This window comes from Camarhynchus parvulus, chromosome Z, assembly GCF_901933205.1.
Source record: "Camarhynchus parvulus chromosome Z, STF_HiC, whole genome shotgun sequence".
NCBI classification, from domain to species: Eukaryota; Metazoa; Chordata; class Aves; order Passeriformes; family Thraupidae; genus Camarhynchus; species Camarhynchus parvulus.
The window spans coordinates 27808078-27825498 of NC_044601.1; the positions used below are offsets into that span (position 1 = coordinate 27808078).

Genomic DNA, 17421 nt, shown 5'->3' on the forward strand with positions numbered 1-17421 from the left:
CAATCAGAAGTTTGATCAAGATGTAACTGCATATTATAAAAATGTGATTTTAAAATTTGGTATGAATTTCAATTCCTCATTTATATTCACTGGTCCATTATCTATTAAGGACAAATTTTATGGAGGCAAACAGTCTGATTGGCACTGATTTGACTTCTTAGGTGCATGGATTGTTTCAAGGATTATCTTAAATGAAGATGTCAATTGGAACTCTGACTTTTATACTGCTATTTTTCTGTGAGAAATAGTTTTATTGCTTTTGCAATGTTTGTGAATAAATTAAATTTAAAAATGTCTAATGAATGTGTTATTTATGTGGCTGCCCTCACGTTGGCAGATTTTCTCCTCTGCTAACTCAAAAAGTAGCGTATTTGAAACACTTCTAGAACTGTATTGGCTGTTATGCTTTACTGTACAACATAAGAAATAATCCAACTTGAAGAATTTAGTTGAGTCCAAATATAGTTTACTGGAGTAGAGGAAATGCAGCCAAGCCAATGACATCAGTGGACTGGGAGAGCAGTGCAGTAGTCTAGCTGACCTCCAGTTATGGTGTAAGATGCTTTTGATTATGCCCAAGGAGAGCATCCTTTTGAAGATACTGATAGCAAAGTTAGTGTAAGCAGAAAAGCGTAGAAATATTTCCAGGAAACAAATTTAGGAGAGAAAATGGAAGAGATCTTGATGGTATGCACTGTAAAGATGTTTCCCATTCTGTAATTCAGTGAAATTTCTTGGAGGTGTTAAAATCAAGCCCATTGTTTATGATGTAATATATTGGCATTTCTTTTTCAGATCAAATCCAGTTACCCAGGAATATGATTGAAAATAGTATGTTTGAAGAGGAGCCCGATGTGGTTGACCTGGCAAAAGAGCCTTGTTTACATCCACTGGAGCCTGATGAAGTGGAATATGAACCAAGAAGCTCTCGTCTCTTGGTGCGTGGCCTTGGAGAGCATGAAATGGATGATGATGAGGAGGATTATGAGTCATCAGCAAAATTGTTGGGGATGTCCTTCATGAACAGAAGCTCGAGCCTGCAGAATAACAGGTCTGCATATAGACAAAATCCAAATGGATCATGCTCAGTTCCCTCTACAAGGACCTTGGTGGTTTGCACAGTTGTTTTTGTGATTGCATTTTCATTAATAATAGTGATTTATCTTCTTCCCAAGTGTACATTTACCAAAGAAGGCTGCCATAAAAAAAATCATACAATGGAACTAATATATCCTTTGGCAACCAATGGAAAACTATTTCCATGGGCAAAAATTAGACTTCCTCCTGATGTTGTACCACTGCACTATGATCTTGTCTTGCAGCCAAATTTAACGACTCTGAAATTTACAGGCTCTGTAAAAATAGTGGTCAACGTCCTCCATGTAACTCAGAAGATTGTACTTCACAGCTCAGGACTTAATATCACCGAGGCAACAATTACTTCAGCACAAGGGCAGCAAGCAAAGCCAGTTGAATTCCTGGAATATCCATTGCATGACCAGATTGCACTCATGGCTCCGGAGGCTCTCCTTGCAGGACAGAATTACACTGTTGACATGAAATATTCATCTAATTTATCAGACACCTACTATGGCTTCTACAAAATTTCTTACAAGGATGAGAACTCTAAGCAAAGGTATGCCCACTAATACAGCTTCTCTGTTCTGTCACTTCTAGATTGTACTTTGATAACAGAAGTAAAAAGGTTGCTTTTTTATTGGACGTTTTATGCAACTTATTCCTGTTATTCCAAGAGTCTTTTGATTAATCTACCTGAAAAATGTCTTTCATGGATGAGTTCCTTAAGTCAGGGCAGCCTCTCCTACAGTGAAATATACTTCAGTGTGGAGGTTGTAGGTGGTTGTAGTGTGGCTTTTTTGATTTGTTAAATTTTTAATTTCTCTCTCTGGAAATTCTTCCCATGTTTCTTGAGCCCTTAAGTCTCAAGGCAGGGACTGAGGAAACAAAGTCCTGTCCTCATAAAAAGCTACCAGGTTCAAGACCACCAGAGGAATCCAGTGCCGCCCAAAGGGATGCATCACAAAGTCGTAAGGGAACTGAGAGATGTCATTGCCAAGACACTCTCAATCATATATGAAAAAATCACAGCAGTCAGCAGTCTCACATGACTGGAGAAAAGGGAAACATCACACTTATTTTTACAAAGAGTAAATTAGTGCTTTTTATCAAGAAGATTATTAAAAATTGGCCCTCCCCACTTTAGATGGGCCTTATGTTGGTTGTGTACCTAAGAGTGTTCATGCCTTTGTGGGCAAGTAACTATCCGTGCAGGTCTTCTAGAAACAGTGGGGTGCAATAAAAAAGAGACAGGAAGAGTAGTGTGGGTCAGCTAAGCAACTTACTGCAGACATTAAAAACATGAATTCTCATGAAGTAAGCAGATGTAAGAGTGCAGTGGTAAGTGTAGAAGGCAAAAATTACCTAGATGATTGAAATTCAGTGGATTTTTTTCCTATTCCAATGTAGCTGCAGCTTTCTTTTCTATTTGTATTTACTGTAGTAGAAAGAGAGTGCTTAATTGTTCAAAAAGGAAGAATACGACCTGTGAGTAATTTTTTGAGGTTTTGTCCCCCTTCAGTCCAGTGCTACCTGCTTTTGTTCAGGAACAGGGTGTTTTAATCTGTATGTTGAACATGTTTTAACCTGTATGTTTTTCAGTAAATCCTTTCCAGATAACTCTTCAGTGATTTCATCATTTCCACTGCCTTGCCTGCCTCTTCTTTTTGCAGCGGCATTGTCTCTGTCTGTCTGCTGTCTGTAGTTTTACAAATGCAGACTACTCTGATAACCTCTGTTGTTACTGTACTTTCTATATAAAACTCAAACTATCAATGATTTTGGAAGAAAATATTTTCCAATGATTTTTTGGAAGAAAATTTTCTTTAGTTTAGTTCTACTTTCTTTTGAATATTTTTTATATCATCACAAAAATACAAAATTAAAAAATGGCAAAATAACTCACTTAACTTGTTGCCCAAAGCAAAATAAAAAATAAATAAATTGGGCCTTATTTCTATTTTTATGCAGAATGGTTCTTTATTCTTTGCTTTTCTTCTGCACAATCTTGCAGTGAAACTGCATTAATTTGTCAGAGGAAAGAAAAGAGTAAGAAGTTAAAAGCAGACATGCAGTTTAATCTTGTGAGTTGTCAGCACTGTGCCTTCTCAGAGAAGCTGTATATCCAGAAATGTTTGAATCATAATACAGAACAAATAAACCGCCTAAACACTTCTGGGTAGTTTGGCAGTAGGTTAAAAAAAAAACAAGGAAGATAAAACCCAAAATGTGTACCATCTTCTCCATCTAGCACCAGTAAATACTTCAATTAGTAGACTTGCTAAACTCTGTGTTGTCTTGCAGGTGTGAAAGTCAGAAATGCTCTCCATCAAAAGCTGTAATCTCCATGGCTAGGTAGTGTAAAAATAGTGGAGAAGGAAGATAGACTCCTGAGAAGTCATCTTGCAATATTAATAGCTGTTGGATTAGAGACAAGACAGTACATGAACTTGGACAGAATCCATCTACTAGCCAGCACAGGGAGCAGACATACAGTTAGATGAACTGTGGGAACATCTGCAGGAAATGGCCTGGCAATTAGATGAAAAAGCTCCCTTGCAGTCCTATCTACTGCAGAGGTTTCCACTCTTATTTAATAGGCATGCTTGCTAATTTAATTTTTCAATCTTCTTTTTGCTCGCTCTCTCTGGAAACTGGCTAGCTTATATTTTAGCAATTGTTTTTTAAGTGGGTTGTTTCAGGTGTATTCTTCTTCGTTTAGAAAGCCAAAAATAGCCAAGAAGATTACTCCTCAAATAAATATGTTAACTGGGTTTTAAAGAAGAAATTGTGAATGAAACATTTATTCTGGCTGGCCCAGCCAGTCTTCAAAAAGTTATTCCCATAACAAGCTCTTAGAATGTTTGGAAGGGAAATGACTGTTCTATCCTAACTAAACTGACATTTATGCTTTTAATAATTCTTATTTTGCTCTTCTCCACTCTTCCCATTAGGTGGTTTGCAGCAACTCAGTTTGAACCTCTGGCAGCAAGGTCTGCTTTTCCATGCTTTGATGAACCAGCACTTAAAGCTACTTTTTTAATCAAGATCAAAAGGGATGAGAAACTTTTCACTCTGTCAAATATGCCAAAGGTACCTGCTTTTGTAGGGGAATTTTAGTAGAGCTGCTGCCTAGGTAATCCATTTCAGTGTTTATTGCATTAACGTCCAGGGGATTTACCTGAGTGGGTAAGCTATAAACTGTATGACTTTATCAACTGTTTTGTTCTTAAAAACTTGAGCTTTGTAGAGAAAACACTTGTTCAATGCATTGCGCAGTGTAGGATGTTACTGACAGACAGTTGAATGACTGAAGGATTCCTGTTGAAATTAAATGAACTATTATTTTGCAAAGGCTATGTTGTTGGTAATGTTGGTCTCAACACCCCTTGAGGTTTGCTTTTGAGTTTTCTGTGTTTGCTGCTGCTGCACATGTGCAGAGTACTGGAGCACCTTCAGCAGTAGTTTGTGTAATTCGTACCAGTGTATGTGAAAGATACACCGGATCTTGAAGGATGTGCATCTGTGGCTAAATGAGGGGAGGTGTGATATAAACACAGAGTCATCTCCAGAATGTGAATGAGGACTCTGACATTCGTTCAGCTAGAATTTTTCAGACAAAATCTTTTGGGAGCTTATCTGAATTTTATGGTGATAGTTTATGCCATTCTGCCTTTGACAAACTTTTATGGCAGCCTAATTCATTTAGACAGACAAGAAAGGCTAACATTACCTAGTCTGTGTCTGAACTAGTTTTTCTGTCATGAAAACATTACCACCATTTATCATCCAGCAGAAACTCAATACTGACATTGGTCTAATCTGTAAATGAGAAAATTACACCTTTGGTGTTTCTGGTACGTTTATGTACACTGCAGCTTGGGTTCCAGGAAGCTGTCTAAAGCTCAGGTGCTGATGCAGATGCCTTGTTTTTGAAAACCAAGCTAATAACTGCAACCTTATGAAATAGGTATCTTTTCACAGTGTACAAACATTTATTTGGATTTGTAGTGATTCTTAGCCATACAGGAAGAAAAGAACTCTGGTAGACCACTCTTCTGTTTTATGTAAAAAAGAAAGGGTGCTCACTCACTCTCCTCTGCTAGGAGCTGGGCAAGTGGTTAATGTGCTGGTCAAGATGCTAATAATGCCAAGGTTGTGGGTTAGAGCCCTGATTGGACTTGGACTTGGATTCCGTGGTCCTTGTAGGTGCCTTCCAGCTCAGAATATTTTGTAATGTGTCCAGCAGACGTTGCTGAAATAATCATCTATACCTATGTGACCAAGAGATCTCAGAAGTAGGCCTTGTCAGCTAGTGTGTACATCACTAACTTGGCAACATACAGTGTCTTGACATGGATTAAGGCTAGTAATAAACTGTGTATTTTGGGGCTGTGGAGCTTCCTTTTATGGTTTTGTTTGCCCTGTTTTTGGTTTGGGTGTGTTGTTTGTTTTTTTTTTTTTTAATGAGAACAACTAATTTTTAAACCCGTTTATCTGCAGCTGCAGCAGATTTTCTTAAACAGACTGTCACCTCCTTATGAAGCAAAAGCTGTAATAAAGGCAGAAATTTATGAATTCACTAGAGAAATTGAAAGATGGCATTCTGCTCATACATAATGGTCAGTTATTATAGTGGTTATGGCTTCAGGTTTAAAAATCCATTTCTCTTTAAGGCTGACTTAAATTTTCAGTGACAGTTAAATGTCAAAACCTTGTTTGGTTTCAAATGGTCTTGTTTAAAACTAATGTTGTTGTTGTTTTTTGTATGTTTGTGGGTTCAGAAAACGAAATAATATATGAAGTTTCAGAATTTATAAACTGCCTTCTCTCTTTCCAGACCTTTAGTATTCTGCACTATAGTGGTTTTAAAAATTTTGCTTTGTCCATTTTGTATTTCATGTTTGTGAAGGAATACATAGAAAAGTACTTAAAGACATATAGCATGCTTTTCTAAGACTAGTATTAAAGGAAACTGCACAGAAAGTAAGTTGGGGTACAGTACAGCATCTTACTTCTGTATAGTATGTTACTGTGTGCTCAGAAAACTGGGCAGACGGTCACTTTTGTCAGTGTATGTTTAAGCTGAGCATCTTTTTGCTTTGAATTAACTAGTCTTAGGTTTTCCTCAGTTTTTGAAATGCATTCTCTTTTGATTTGTAAAAGTGCATCTGATGAATATTTTGTTCAATTTTAAAATAATAAGTATGTCCGGTTACCTAGTTTTGCTGAGACTTATGGAAAGAGACAAATACTTAACTGATGTAACACCAGTGTTTTCAGTAGGGTATGCTGAACTATGTCCCTGGTCTAACCTAACGCTCTCCTGAATCAATGCTGATCTATATGTTGACTTTGGATTATCCTGGGACTTTAAATGCAATCCAAATTAGGTTAGTTTCTCCAAGAGAATAGTAGTTTGGTAATACTACATAATAAAACTTGACAAATAATTTTTGTATATATAAGTGTAAATGTTTCATGTCTTCTTAAACTTGTTACATTGTTGTAAGCATCATCAATCCCTCTGAAATATAACAAAAGTACAAAGATACTGTGTAAATGTGCCTATAAATTGATTGTAGCATGAAATAATTACTTTACATTGGTTTCTTTTATGTCTTAGTGTTCTTTTGTCTGCATTAATAATCACTTCCCCTGCAGAAAGCCTCTACACCTGTGACAAATGGAATTGTTCAGGATGAGTTTTTTGTGAGTTTGAAGATGAGCACCTATCTACTAGCTTTTGTTGTTGCAGACTTGAAAAACATCAGCAGGGAAACTAATGGGACTCTGGTATGTGTTTGTTTCGCTTTAAGTTCTGCTTCACTCTTCCCAGGTTGACCAGGCTATTAAACAAAACAAAAAGATCCTCAAGCAAAAAAAACAAACTCTATCTCTTTTAAATTTATTTATCTTCTTGGTTTCATTATGCTCATCATAGGTAGGGGACAAAAGCCATGTGCTGTATAGTGGACTGAGGTGATAGCAGGCTGAATACACTTTTACAACAAGGGGCTCTGCATCAGATCTTGTTAAAAATGGGAATTTACAAAATGCAAAATTCCTAAGAGCTTTCAGAGCCAGCAGCTTTAAACTCTTATTTTCAATGCTTCGTCTGTCAACGGTAATGTCACAAAAATCAGGAGTTGTTCTGAGAATGTAAAGAAACGTGACAAGTTTCTAGAAACACTTACACATGGTTTCAAGCAGTGCCACAAAATTTTCTGTACCTGCCAAGATAACATATCTGAAAAACTCATGCTCTACAGTAAAGCAAATTTAGGTGACTTTAAAATCTGCGTTTAGTCACTTACTTAATTTTGTTTTTCCAAAGGTTCCAAACATCAAAGAGTTGGTCCTGCTTGAGCTTTGTCCTTTGCAAGGGTATGGCCTATTTCTGTAGTGTGTGCAGTTAGAGAAACTAAAGAATAAACGTGGTAATATGAGTAGATGTTCCTTAATCTTATTTTAGAAAGTGCAGAAGCTTCATATAGGCAATGACTTTCATGATTCATTAGCAGAAACTGCCCCTTTGTGGTGAAATGTCAGAAGTGCCTATGTACCAAGAAAATGCCAGAGGGAATAGTGCTAGTAGCATTGTAGAAGGAGAAGCCCTCTCTTTAGTCCCATAAATAAACACAAGTAAAGATGCAAGACAGGCTTTGATTCTGATCTATACAAGTATTTCTAATGCAAGATGAATAGAACAGATTGTTACGCGTCTTATTTTTTCTTGCCTTGTGGCTTCTATTCAGGTCTGTATTTGAACTGTATACCATACAGTCAGCTCTTTGAGGCAGATAACTTTTTAACTTGATAAGAATACTTCTTATTTATATTTAATTTATTATTTTTAATGTCTTCTTTTTTAAAAAATGTATTAGTATTTTAATCTTATTAAGAATACTTGTCACCATGAAGGGAGAAAGCATAAGAATACCAAGTAAGGCCAGAGTTTTAGTAGGTCTAAAGTAGTCTCATGAGTGTCCAGCAGGCCAAGGAAGTCAGTAAAAAGGAAGCATATATTGGCATTTCCCAGGAAATAGAGATCCAGAATGCTTCCAGCTATTTGTGGTTGGGAGATACAAAGAATTTGAGCTTCACACAGAAGAAGTTTATTGTAATGAAAGCTTTAAGATAGTGCAGAGTTGAAGTAAAGTTGCTTCATGCTTACACTTTTGTACTCCAGGAACACTGGACTGGATTCTTATTCATATGTGCTTCATTCAAACTCAAAAATTAAAAGGTCACCTTTTCCATCTGTTTGAAATGTCATTTGTTGAATTAATTTATAGCACAGGAAGAGCGACTCCTTTTTTATAGAACTGGAATATGGTTGTCCACTTATTTCTTTGTTTGTGTACGGAAGGGTGTCCTAAACATGAATGTACCTGTAACCTAATCAAAGATGTTTTCTTGATACAGACAATTCAACATGAATAGGGGGAGATTGTAACCTCTCAATTTTTATATAAATGCTTCTTACATCATGTCTGATGTGTCCATAGGGATGAGCTTTATGCCAATTTTTTTTTTTTGAGCGAGAGAATTTCTTGCAGATTATGCTGCTGCTATCATACTATATATAAATGCTATCATAGACTAAAGATTGGTTGAGGCGTACAGGGAGGGTCACTTAATAACTCATGAGGGATTTTAAAATTTGTGTCATGTAGACCCTTCTTGGACACATTCCTTAAAGGTCTCATCCTTGAATTGCTCTTGCATACACACAGGACAGTGTCCTGTATTTTGACCTGTTAATAGGCTCTATAAGAAAAATCAGCTTTCTATGAGCAGCTTCATAACTACTCTATGTAATTTGTGTATGTACTTTCAAAAATGTGTCTTCCCTGTTTCAGGAACTCCTGCCAGCTCCTCCTTTGCTTCTAAATCTTTTGTAGCTATAAATTTCAAAATATTTTCTCTTCTCTGTTTGAACTAGGTATCAGTCTATGCCATACCGCAGCATCTAAACCAAGTTGGGTATGCCCTAGACACAGCAGTGAAGCTTCTGGAATTTTACCAAAAATACTTTTTTATGAAATACCCCCTTGAAAAATTAGGTAAGTTCTTTAGGACTTTTTTTTTTAATTAAAAAAAACAGAAGAAGCTCTGATTTGAGAAATGCATGGGAATTTTCATTTTTAAAAAAAGTATTACAATTATTAGATAAATAAAAAAACTAAATATATGGTTGTCTGACTGCAAGTATTAAGTGATTCCCAAGTTGGAAAGCTTTTGTGAGCATTTGAAAACAGATTGCTTATATTTTTACCTAAATTTACGCAGAAGAATTTCTTTGGTGTTACTCAACTTAGTAGTGAGGAAATTCTCAATCTGTGAACCATGTTCACAACTGCAAGATCTGCAGCCTGACTCCTCTACATGCATTAGTTTGCCTGGAAAGATAGTAAAATGCAGGCTTCTAAGACACTACTTTTCAGTAATGTACTTTTCAGGCCATCTCATTTCCATGCTACTTTTGCTCATGTAGGATCCATAGGCAGGGTCTTCTTAAGTTGTTTATGTGAGAGTACTGCTAGAGAAACATCATTATAAATCTGTGGGGCTTCTGTACTTGGGATTTGAGTGTATGTCCACACTGCAGTGTTTAGATAATTAAAATAGGTAGTCTTGAAAGATAGTATTGGTTTAACTAGCAATTTTCAAAATCTTCTTTCAAATCTTTTCCAGATCTGGTAGCAATTCCTGATTTTCAGTCTGGTGCAATGGAAAACTGGGGCTTGATCACCTTCCGAGAAACAACACTCTTATTTGACAGTAACACTTCTTCAGCAAGGGATAAAAAGCTAATAACTGCTGTGATAGCACATGAGCTTGCCCATCAGGTAATAGTCTGGGAAGTTTTTTTTTTCTTTTTAAATTTCTTTGTTTTTTAAGTGCAGTTCTGTCCTTAAATTCACCCCTCCCCTCACTGTGATTGGGTAGTGCATTGTATCTGTTTAGAAAACCTGCAGGTGTATTTTCTACAGCACAGCAGGCAGAGTTCAACTCTCATGCCATGCTTAAGGAGATGTTGCTGCAAAGGCTTCGCTGTGGTTTTGACTGACATTCATTTTACCTTACCTTAATTTTAGATAAGGCAGAGGATGGATGGAGTACTTCTCATTTGGTTTTAATTCTAAGAAAATAATGATGGTTTTGGTCTTTCTTAGTGGTTTGGCAATCTAGTAACTATGGAATGGTGGAATGATCTCTGGCTGAATGAGGGATTTGCCACATTCATGGAATACTTTGCCATGGAAGAGGTTTTTCCAGAATTATGTTCAGTAAGTAATTTCTATAGTCACATTTTCAGTACCTTCACTATTAGCTGTTTTTAAGTGCTGCCTATAAATGATTGATACTTATAAACTGATATTAAAATTAATTCTGGGCACCATTGAGATCATGCGTCTCTGCTTTTGCATTTTATCATATTGGAAGTGATAAAAGGGGTAAAAAAAAAAGTGATAAAGGTTTTGAGACGGGTACATTGTTCCTGTGGGTTTTAAATTTTTTTTGCTTTTTTTTTTGATAGTAACCTACAGGCGGTCTACTGTGTTTTGTGAAGGTTAAAGTATTCTGTGCAAAATAGGAGGTGTTAAAACATGTAGATGTCTATGTATCAAATTATAACTTAAAATCTTTTTAGAAGAAGTGCAGACATGTTGTTGAACAAGTTTGTCTATTTCTGCTTTTCCTAATAGACCTAGGAAGCATTAGGTTATTAAATATGCCTGAGGTTGCAAGCACATGAAAGAAGCACAGTCACCAGTCATGGTATAACCACATTTATTAAAAGTGTACGTAGCTTTTATAATATTTTCGCCATTGGATTAGAACAGTGTGAGCCTGGAAAGACAATAGTATAATTGTTAATAAATTTGCTAACCAATTATTCAGTTCCCTAATAGCAACATCAGACTTTTCTCTTAAAGATAAATGCTTATGTAGTAGTTCGTTCTGCTAACTACTGTGCACCTGCTAGTTGTTACATTTTTAAAAACTTTGTTATATCTCTTCTGCCTTGACTGAATCGTCTTTTCTTTCTAACTAAATGGTCTTTGTTTTAAGTTCCCTTTGTTTTCTTTCCCTACATGAAGTGTAACTCCTGTCTTCCCATCATTGTGGTACTTGCTTGTGTCTGAATCAGTTTGAATTTCACAAATGAGCGGACCTGGCATAAAAATACCAAATGGTCCACCACAGCGGATTCTGATAGCATTGGGTTACACTTAATACAAAGCACTACTCCCCCAAGCACTTCTGTTTACAAATATGGCTGAAGGATAGAATCTTTCTGATATAATAATGTAGTGATTATTTACTAACTCGCTCAGGTACTAAGTGACCTAGCATTTCAGACACTGGAAAACATGATGGATTCAAATTTGGTCTCTCTTTTCCAATGGAAGGATATCAGCTGCTGCTGTAAAACTTTCTTGTCACTGAGAATGACAGGCAGATAAACAAAGGTTAGTGGAATTAAATGTAGAGGGTAGTGGAGAGACTAATTTTTCATTAGGGTAGAGATAGCTCCAAGGAGAGGACATGCCTGAGCCCTAAAATTAACTTCTAGGAGTGTTTATGTGATTTGCCTTAGTCATGGGATTAAACACCTGATTTGTACTGAGTGTTTCCTGCCTGATAGATATCATCATCTTCTCAGCATTCTGGAGAAGTGTGAGTTTGAGTTCTTAAATCACTCTTATTAGTATTAAGAAACTTGAGTTGCTAACCCGGTCCAGTAGAATTCTTTTACAGCGCTGGATGTTTCAAAACTTCATTTGGTCTAGCTTGGTTGTTCAGTTGGATTGTCACCAAAAGTATGTTGCCATTCTGCTTGTTGGGTGCATATGTGCTGAGGGTGGGACACAAAAGCAGTGTTCTTTTTTAAAAAGGATACATCTAACATCTATGTACTTCATTCCAAACGCTCTCTGACAAGCTGCCTTTATGAATATCTCATTTCATTGTTTGATGGTCCTAGAATGTGTTTTGGTGAAAATAAAAGACATTAGCCAGAACTTCTCCATTCAAGAAGAGTAGCCTTAACATTTTAAACTTTAACAGTTATTTTTATTGTATTTCACAGAGGGTTTTTGTGGGTTTGTTTGGTTGTTGTTATTGTTGGGTTTTTTGGGTTTTTTTTTAACTCTCTACTGTATAGAGAATTACTTGCTTGCTTTGATGAAATGAAATGGACACATACCAATATGATCAGCTTCTTTTCAGTATTTGGGGCTTTCTTGTTCTGGTACCAATGTATTAAATTCTAATATCCTCATTCTAGAAGAAAAGAAGAAAGAGATTTTGGTAATCACTAGATAAACTGCTGTTTACATTTTCCCAAACATTACTATAATGAATAATTTCTCTAGACTTCATGACATGAAAGTCATATTTTTGTATTCCCTACCTCCTGTAAATGAACTGAAAACAGTGGTGAAATTGAATATGAAATTTGACACACACTTATTTAGAAGGTGCATTTTTTGTCTAGTGCCATTGACACACTTGCCTGAGACAGGGGCTTAAAGGTCTGCATAATGATCCAAACTCAAAAGTGAGATTCCATGGCTAAAATGTGGCAGGGAAATGGCTTTTATAAAAGATACCCTGACTATTCTTTTGCTGCCTAGAGCAATGGAGCAGCAAAGCAGGGACGACTTTTACTTTTCTGCTTAACATGTACATTTCAGCTCCCTAATCAGCTAAAAATGTTTCTCTTCCAGGATGAAGATTTCCTTACTTTAATTTTCAAGGCTATGATGAAGGATGCCTTGAATTCTTCACATCCAGTTTCTTCTTCTGTTCAGTCCTCAGAGCAAATTGAAGAAATGTTTGATGCTCTTTCTTACATTAAGGTAACTGTAAAAATATTCCAAAATATTTGGAAAGTGATACATTAGCTATTGAAAATATGAATGTGGAATCACAAGTAAATAGGCATGTACTGACAGACCTTTGGATGTTATTTACACCCAACTAAAAAACCGCAGGATTTCTCGATAATGTTTTTGAGATCTGTGTAGCATTTAATTAGGAAGATGTTATGTATATGTATTTGTTGCTTTACTTAACATCTTGTTCAGTGCTTGAGCACTAAATATAATACTCCTGAAGATGTAAGAGGGGAACCAATAGATGAAGCAACATAACCAGCTAGGCATATATTCTTCTGGTAGCAGAATGTAACAAGTGGTTACAAAAAGAGTGAAAACAAAACACCAAAGTAATCACTCAGTCTTATACTCTCTCTCGTTTAAAAAATCTCCAGTATTTTGGAGATATCCTGAACTGGACGCTTGCCTCTGAATGCAGATTATTTTACTGCATATCCTAGTTGTCTGAAATGTGATTATTCATAACGTCTAGTGAGAGTTGTGTGTGAGGCTTATGTTATTAAAGTGTCTTGGTGCCTTGCTTAAAAATGCATGAGAGAAGAAATACCTGTATTTGCAAAATTTTTATTCACATTGTCTCAGGTTTTAGGTACCAGATTTTGGTAGTGTTGGAGGAAAGCCTTTTCTTTGTTCATTCTAGATTAGCTGGCATTTTTTTCCATCACTATCATCTAATTAGAAGTCATGGGAACAGCTATTTTCTGCTAGGAAGTAGTCAAATACTGCATCTTCCTCTGCTCAGTGGAATGCAGTTCCCATGACAGTCTTGGTTTGCTTCCTTTTGCAAGTCTCAACTGGTCAACACATCTTGTCTGGAATCCTTGAATAGTCTGGGATGCCAAATAGACTTACGGTAGTGATGTGCTTCCATTTATTTTGGACTCTGCTGTCTCAGCTGCAAGAACAGATATGTGTGATTTTCAGGTTGCCTTGGTTGCCAGATGAATTTGGATTCTCTCCTTTTATCAAAAGGCATGGCTGTTGTTTCATGCTTCAGAGGTGCTGTCTCAAGTAATTCCCTTTTTGGTGAGCTTCTGGAAGCTATGCATTTGGCACAATCATGTCTGTAGCCAACTAACTTTAGAGATACAAATTATGACAGTCTTTGATTGAAACTTCTCTATATAATTTTAATGGAAAAGTTTCCTAAGTGATTGGATTGAGTTGCAGTCAATTACTATAGCATTATATTTGGAGAATTATTTTATTACTTCATTGCTACTAATAAGTATGTGTACATTTTGAATAGAATTGTACTAACCTACACCTTTAAGAGCTGATCAAAAGAGGTTTTGCACATTGTCAGAAATAGTGTTTTCGCAGCTGCTTTCTATGTTTCAGCGGATTTCATTGCATAGCTTTTCATTCATGCATGAAGTTCCTGTATTACACTATTCTTGTCCATATAGCTTAGGTAGAATTCTTGGCAGTTCATGTGAGAAGACACTTGTAATGTAGTCCCTGATAGGCAAAGGATTGTCTGTTACTGAATTGTACAATGTAATTTGTTTTACTGGACTACCAACTGACACAGATTAGGAGGTGACCTCTGATTTGTACTGTCTTGAACAGAAATAATTGTACAGTATTATTTTTAGTCCGACTTGTTTTGCAGACTGTGAGTAAACCTAACACCCATGTGTGGGACAAGATCCACCTGGAAGGATATGGCAGTAGGAAAAACAAAGAAGCAGAGCTGTAGGTCAAGTATAGATGCATACAGGAGAGGAAATTGTGGCCATATTATTAAAAACTGTAGTAAGGGTTATTCCTGACATTTGATGAGTAGTGAATAACCAGGCCACCTTCAGTTACAGATAAGATGTTACTCACATTCCAGAACTTGCAACTGGAATATGTGAGAACAATGCATTATCTCTATAAAATCTTCTCCTTTACTTCTTGTTTCTTTCCTAGAAATAGTACCAAAATATAAAGTGTACCTTTAAACTATTCTTGATCTATGGCTGCTTCTCTGTGTTCAGTTCTACAATATGGAGGTCCTCAGGCAATTTACTTATTGGTGGCTTTCACATAGAAACATTCACAGCCCTTTTGATACTAAAACTATACTTTCTTTTTTTTCTTTACAAGATGTTGCTGTATTTAAACACATCAAAACATACTTGTTCTTCTGCAGTCAATTCCAGTCTACTAAGCATATCTTACATTTTTCCTGTATTTTTAGGTTTTTGATACAAATGCACATCATATGACTATTAAACACTTACTCACAAGTGCAGTTCTGTACCATACAGATGAGTATTATTAATGAAAAACAGCAGCCAGCAGAGACATACCAATAAGAAGGCAATATTTTTCAGATTATATTGATTGGAAAAAAAGTCAAATTCTACTAGTCCATTTTATAACTGCAGTTTGAGCCTTTAAAATATTTTTCCCAAAGCAGTTGGGAAAAATTTTCAAACTACATTAGTGTTTTCTGTAACTGTATTTGGAGTTTATGAAATAGTAAAAGAATATTTTCCCAGGGAAACTGAATTTAAAGGTAAATATTTGAAGGTTATTATTTGGAATAAAATCTGCTAGCTTCTGATTTACTCCTGTACTGTGAAAGAGCTATAATATGCATATGCTTTAAAAAGTTCTGTAACTTCAATTTACTGATTAATTTTCTTTTTTTTTTTCTTCCTAAAGGGGGCTTCACTTCTTTTGATGCTAAAGCATTATCTCACTAAGGATGTTTTCCAAGCTGGCATTGAGGTATACTTGCATAATCACAGCTATGGAACTGCCCAGAGTGATGACCTGTGGGACAGCATGAATGAGGTATCCATCTTGGACACACTGTTCTTCTTTACTTTTGTTTTTCTCCACTTCTTTAAAGAGTATCATAGGTTTTATTTATTTCCTTGTTGATTAAAAAGACAGGATATGAACTGCAGGTAAGCACTCTGAATTTTTTGCTCATCTTATTCCAAAATTCTTTCATATAGATAGGGAGAAGCTTACTGAAGCTTCTAGGGCTACATTGCGTACCATCCCAAAAAAGCACTATGAGTGAGTACATACTGCCCTGCATGTCCATCCAGAATGGACATATCCTCTCTAGAATTACATGGGTAGTGTGTTAAGACCAGAATGAAAGTAATAAAATTCAGGATAAGATATGCTTTCAAGGAATAGCTATATCCAACCTCACAGAGGTCTTGTGTTGTGTCTTGGGTTACTCTCTACTAATGTAACTTTGTGAAAGCTTCTGTTTTAACAAGTGTGATGAAATTCTAGGAAAGCAGACTGTACAGGCAGCTCTCAAATTATAAGGCAGGCATAAGGCTGTGTCTAATTTTAAAACTAGTGTGAAGGGGTCAATAAAGCAAGGGCTTGGGTAGAAGAGAGTGAGGACTAGAGTCAGCGAGACTGTGGGAATCAGAGAGGCCAGGGAAAGGAGGGTGGAGAGAAGTCAGGAAGAGCAAGGGAAAGGACTGAGGGTCTGGGGAACTACTGGCCTATTGGCCTGAACTGAGTGCCAAGGAAGGTCATGGACTAGATCATCTTTAGTACCATTATAGGGCACATACAGGACAACCAGGGAACCAGGCCCAGCCAGCATGGATTTTGGGGGGACAGGTCCTGCCTGACCAACCTGGTCTCCCTTTGTGACCAGGTGACCCACTTGGTGGACGGGGGAAAGGCTGTGGATGTTGTCTACCTGACCTCCAGCAAAGCCTTTGATACTGTCTCCCACAGCATTTTCCTAGAAAAGCTAGCAGCTCATGGCCTGGGCCCAGGTGCACTCTATTGGGTTAAGAACTGTCTGGATGGCTGGGGCTCAGAGAGTGGAGTAAAATTTTCAAGTCCACTGTCAAAGTAGATTGTTTCCAGGTGCAAAATCATGCAACCACTTACTTGGTAACTTAAGAAAAAAATTAAGTGTTCTCCATTTGCTTTTTATGTTGTGATTGTTTTTACAGATTACCAATGGAACACTAGATGTAAAAAAAATGATGAAGACTTGGATTGTGCATAAAGGATTTCCTTTAGTCACTGTTGTCCGAAAGGGAAAGATTATTTCAGTACAACAGGAGAAATTTTTGTATCGCGTGGAACCAGAAAATTGGACATCAGATGCAAGGTTATTACCTTCTTAATACCTTTTATCCATTAAAAGTAAGCTGCTGTTTGAAGTTTGTACATCTTTCTGACTTGTATTCAGGCCTTTTAGTGTTTCCTTTGAAGGCAGGTAGTAACAGAGAATTCATCTAGTATCTGCCTGGAGGTCCATGTCTATTTCCACTAAAGCAACTGGTAAAAATCAGGGACACCCTTTGTAATCTGAATTTCTTACATGCATCCTTTTCCTGAAGCTTTTAAGCTTGACATGATGAGTTGGTTTTCAATACCAAAAGGCAGATCTCATAAGTAAAGGTTTCTTTACATTTGAGAAAGTTTTGTGTGTTTAACAAGA

General features: G+C 36.6%; 1 protein-coding gene across 3 annotated transcripts in view; it reads left to right on the forward strand.

Annotated features, from left to right (window-relative positions):
• Positions 1–17421, forward strand: part of LNPEP (leucyl and cystinyl aminopeptidase) — a 51614-nt gene that overhangs the window by 24051 nt on the left and 10142 nt on the right. For all 3 annotated transcript variants that reach the window (XM_030968914.1, XM_030968913.1, XM_030968915.1), the window contains 9 exons: positions 796–1636; positions 4032–4170; positions 6742–6873; positions 9026–9146; positions 9778–9932; positions 10260–10373; positions 12822–12953; positions 15651–15782; positions 16928–17088. In XM_030968914.1, coding sequence (XP_030824774.1) covers positions 819–1636; positions 4032–4170; positions 6742–6873; positions 9026–9146; positions 9778–9932; positions 10260–10373; positions 12822–12953; positions 15651–15782; positions 16928–17088 — 1904 coding nt within the window. In that variant the 5' untranslated portion in view covers positions 796–818. The remainder of the gene's footprint in view (positions 1–795; positions 1637–4031; positions 4171–6741; positions 6874–9025; positions 9147–9777; positions 9933–10259; positions 10374–12821; positions 12954–15650; positions 15783–16927; positions 17089–17421) is intronic.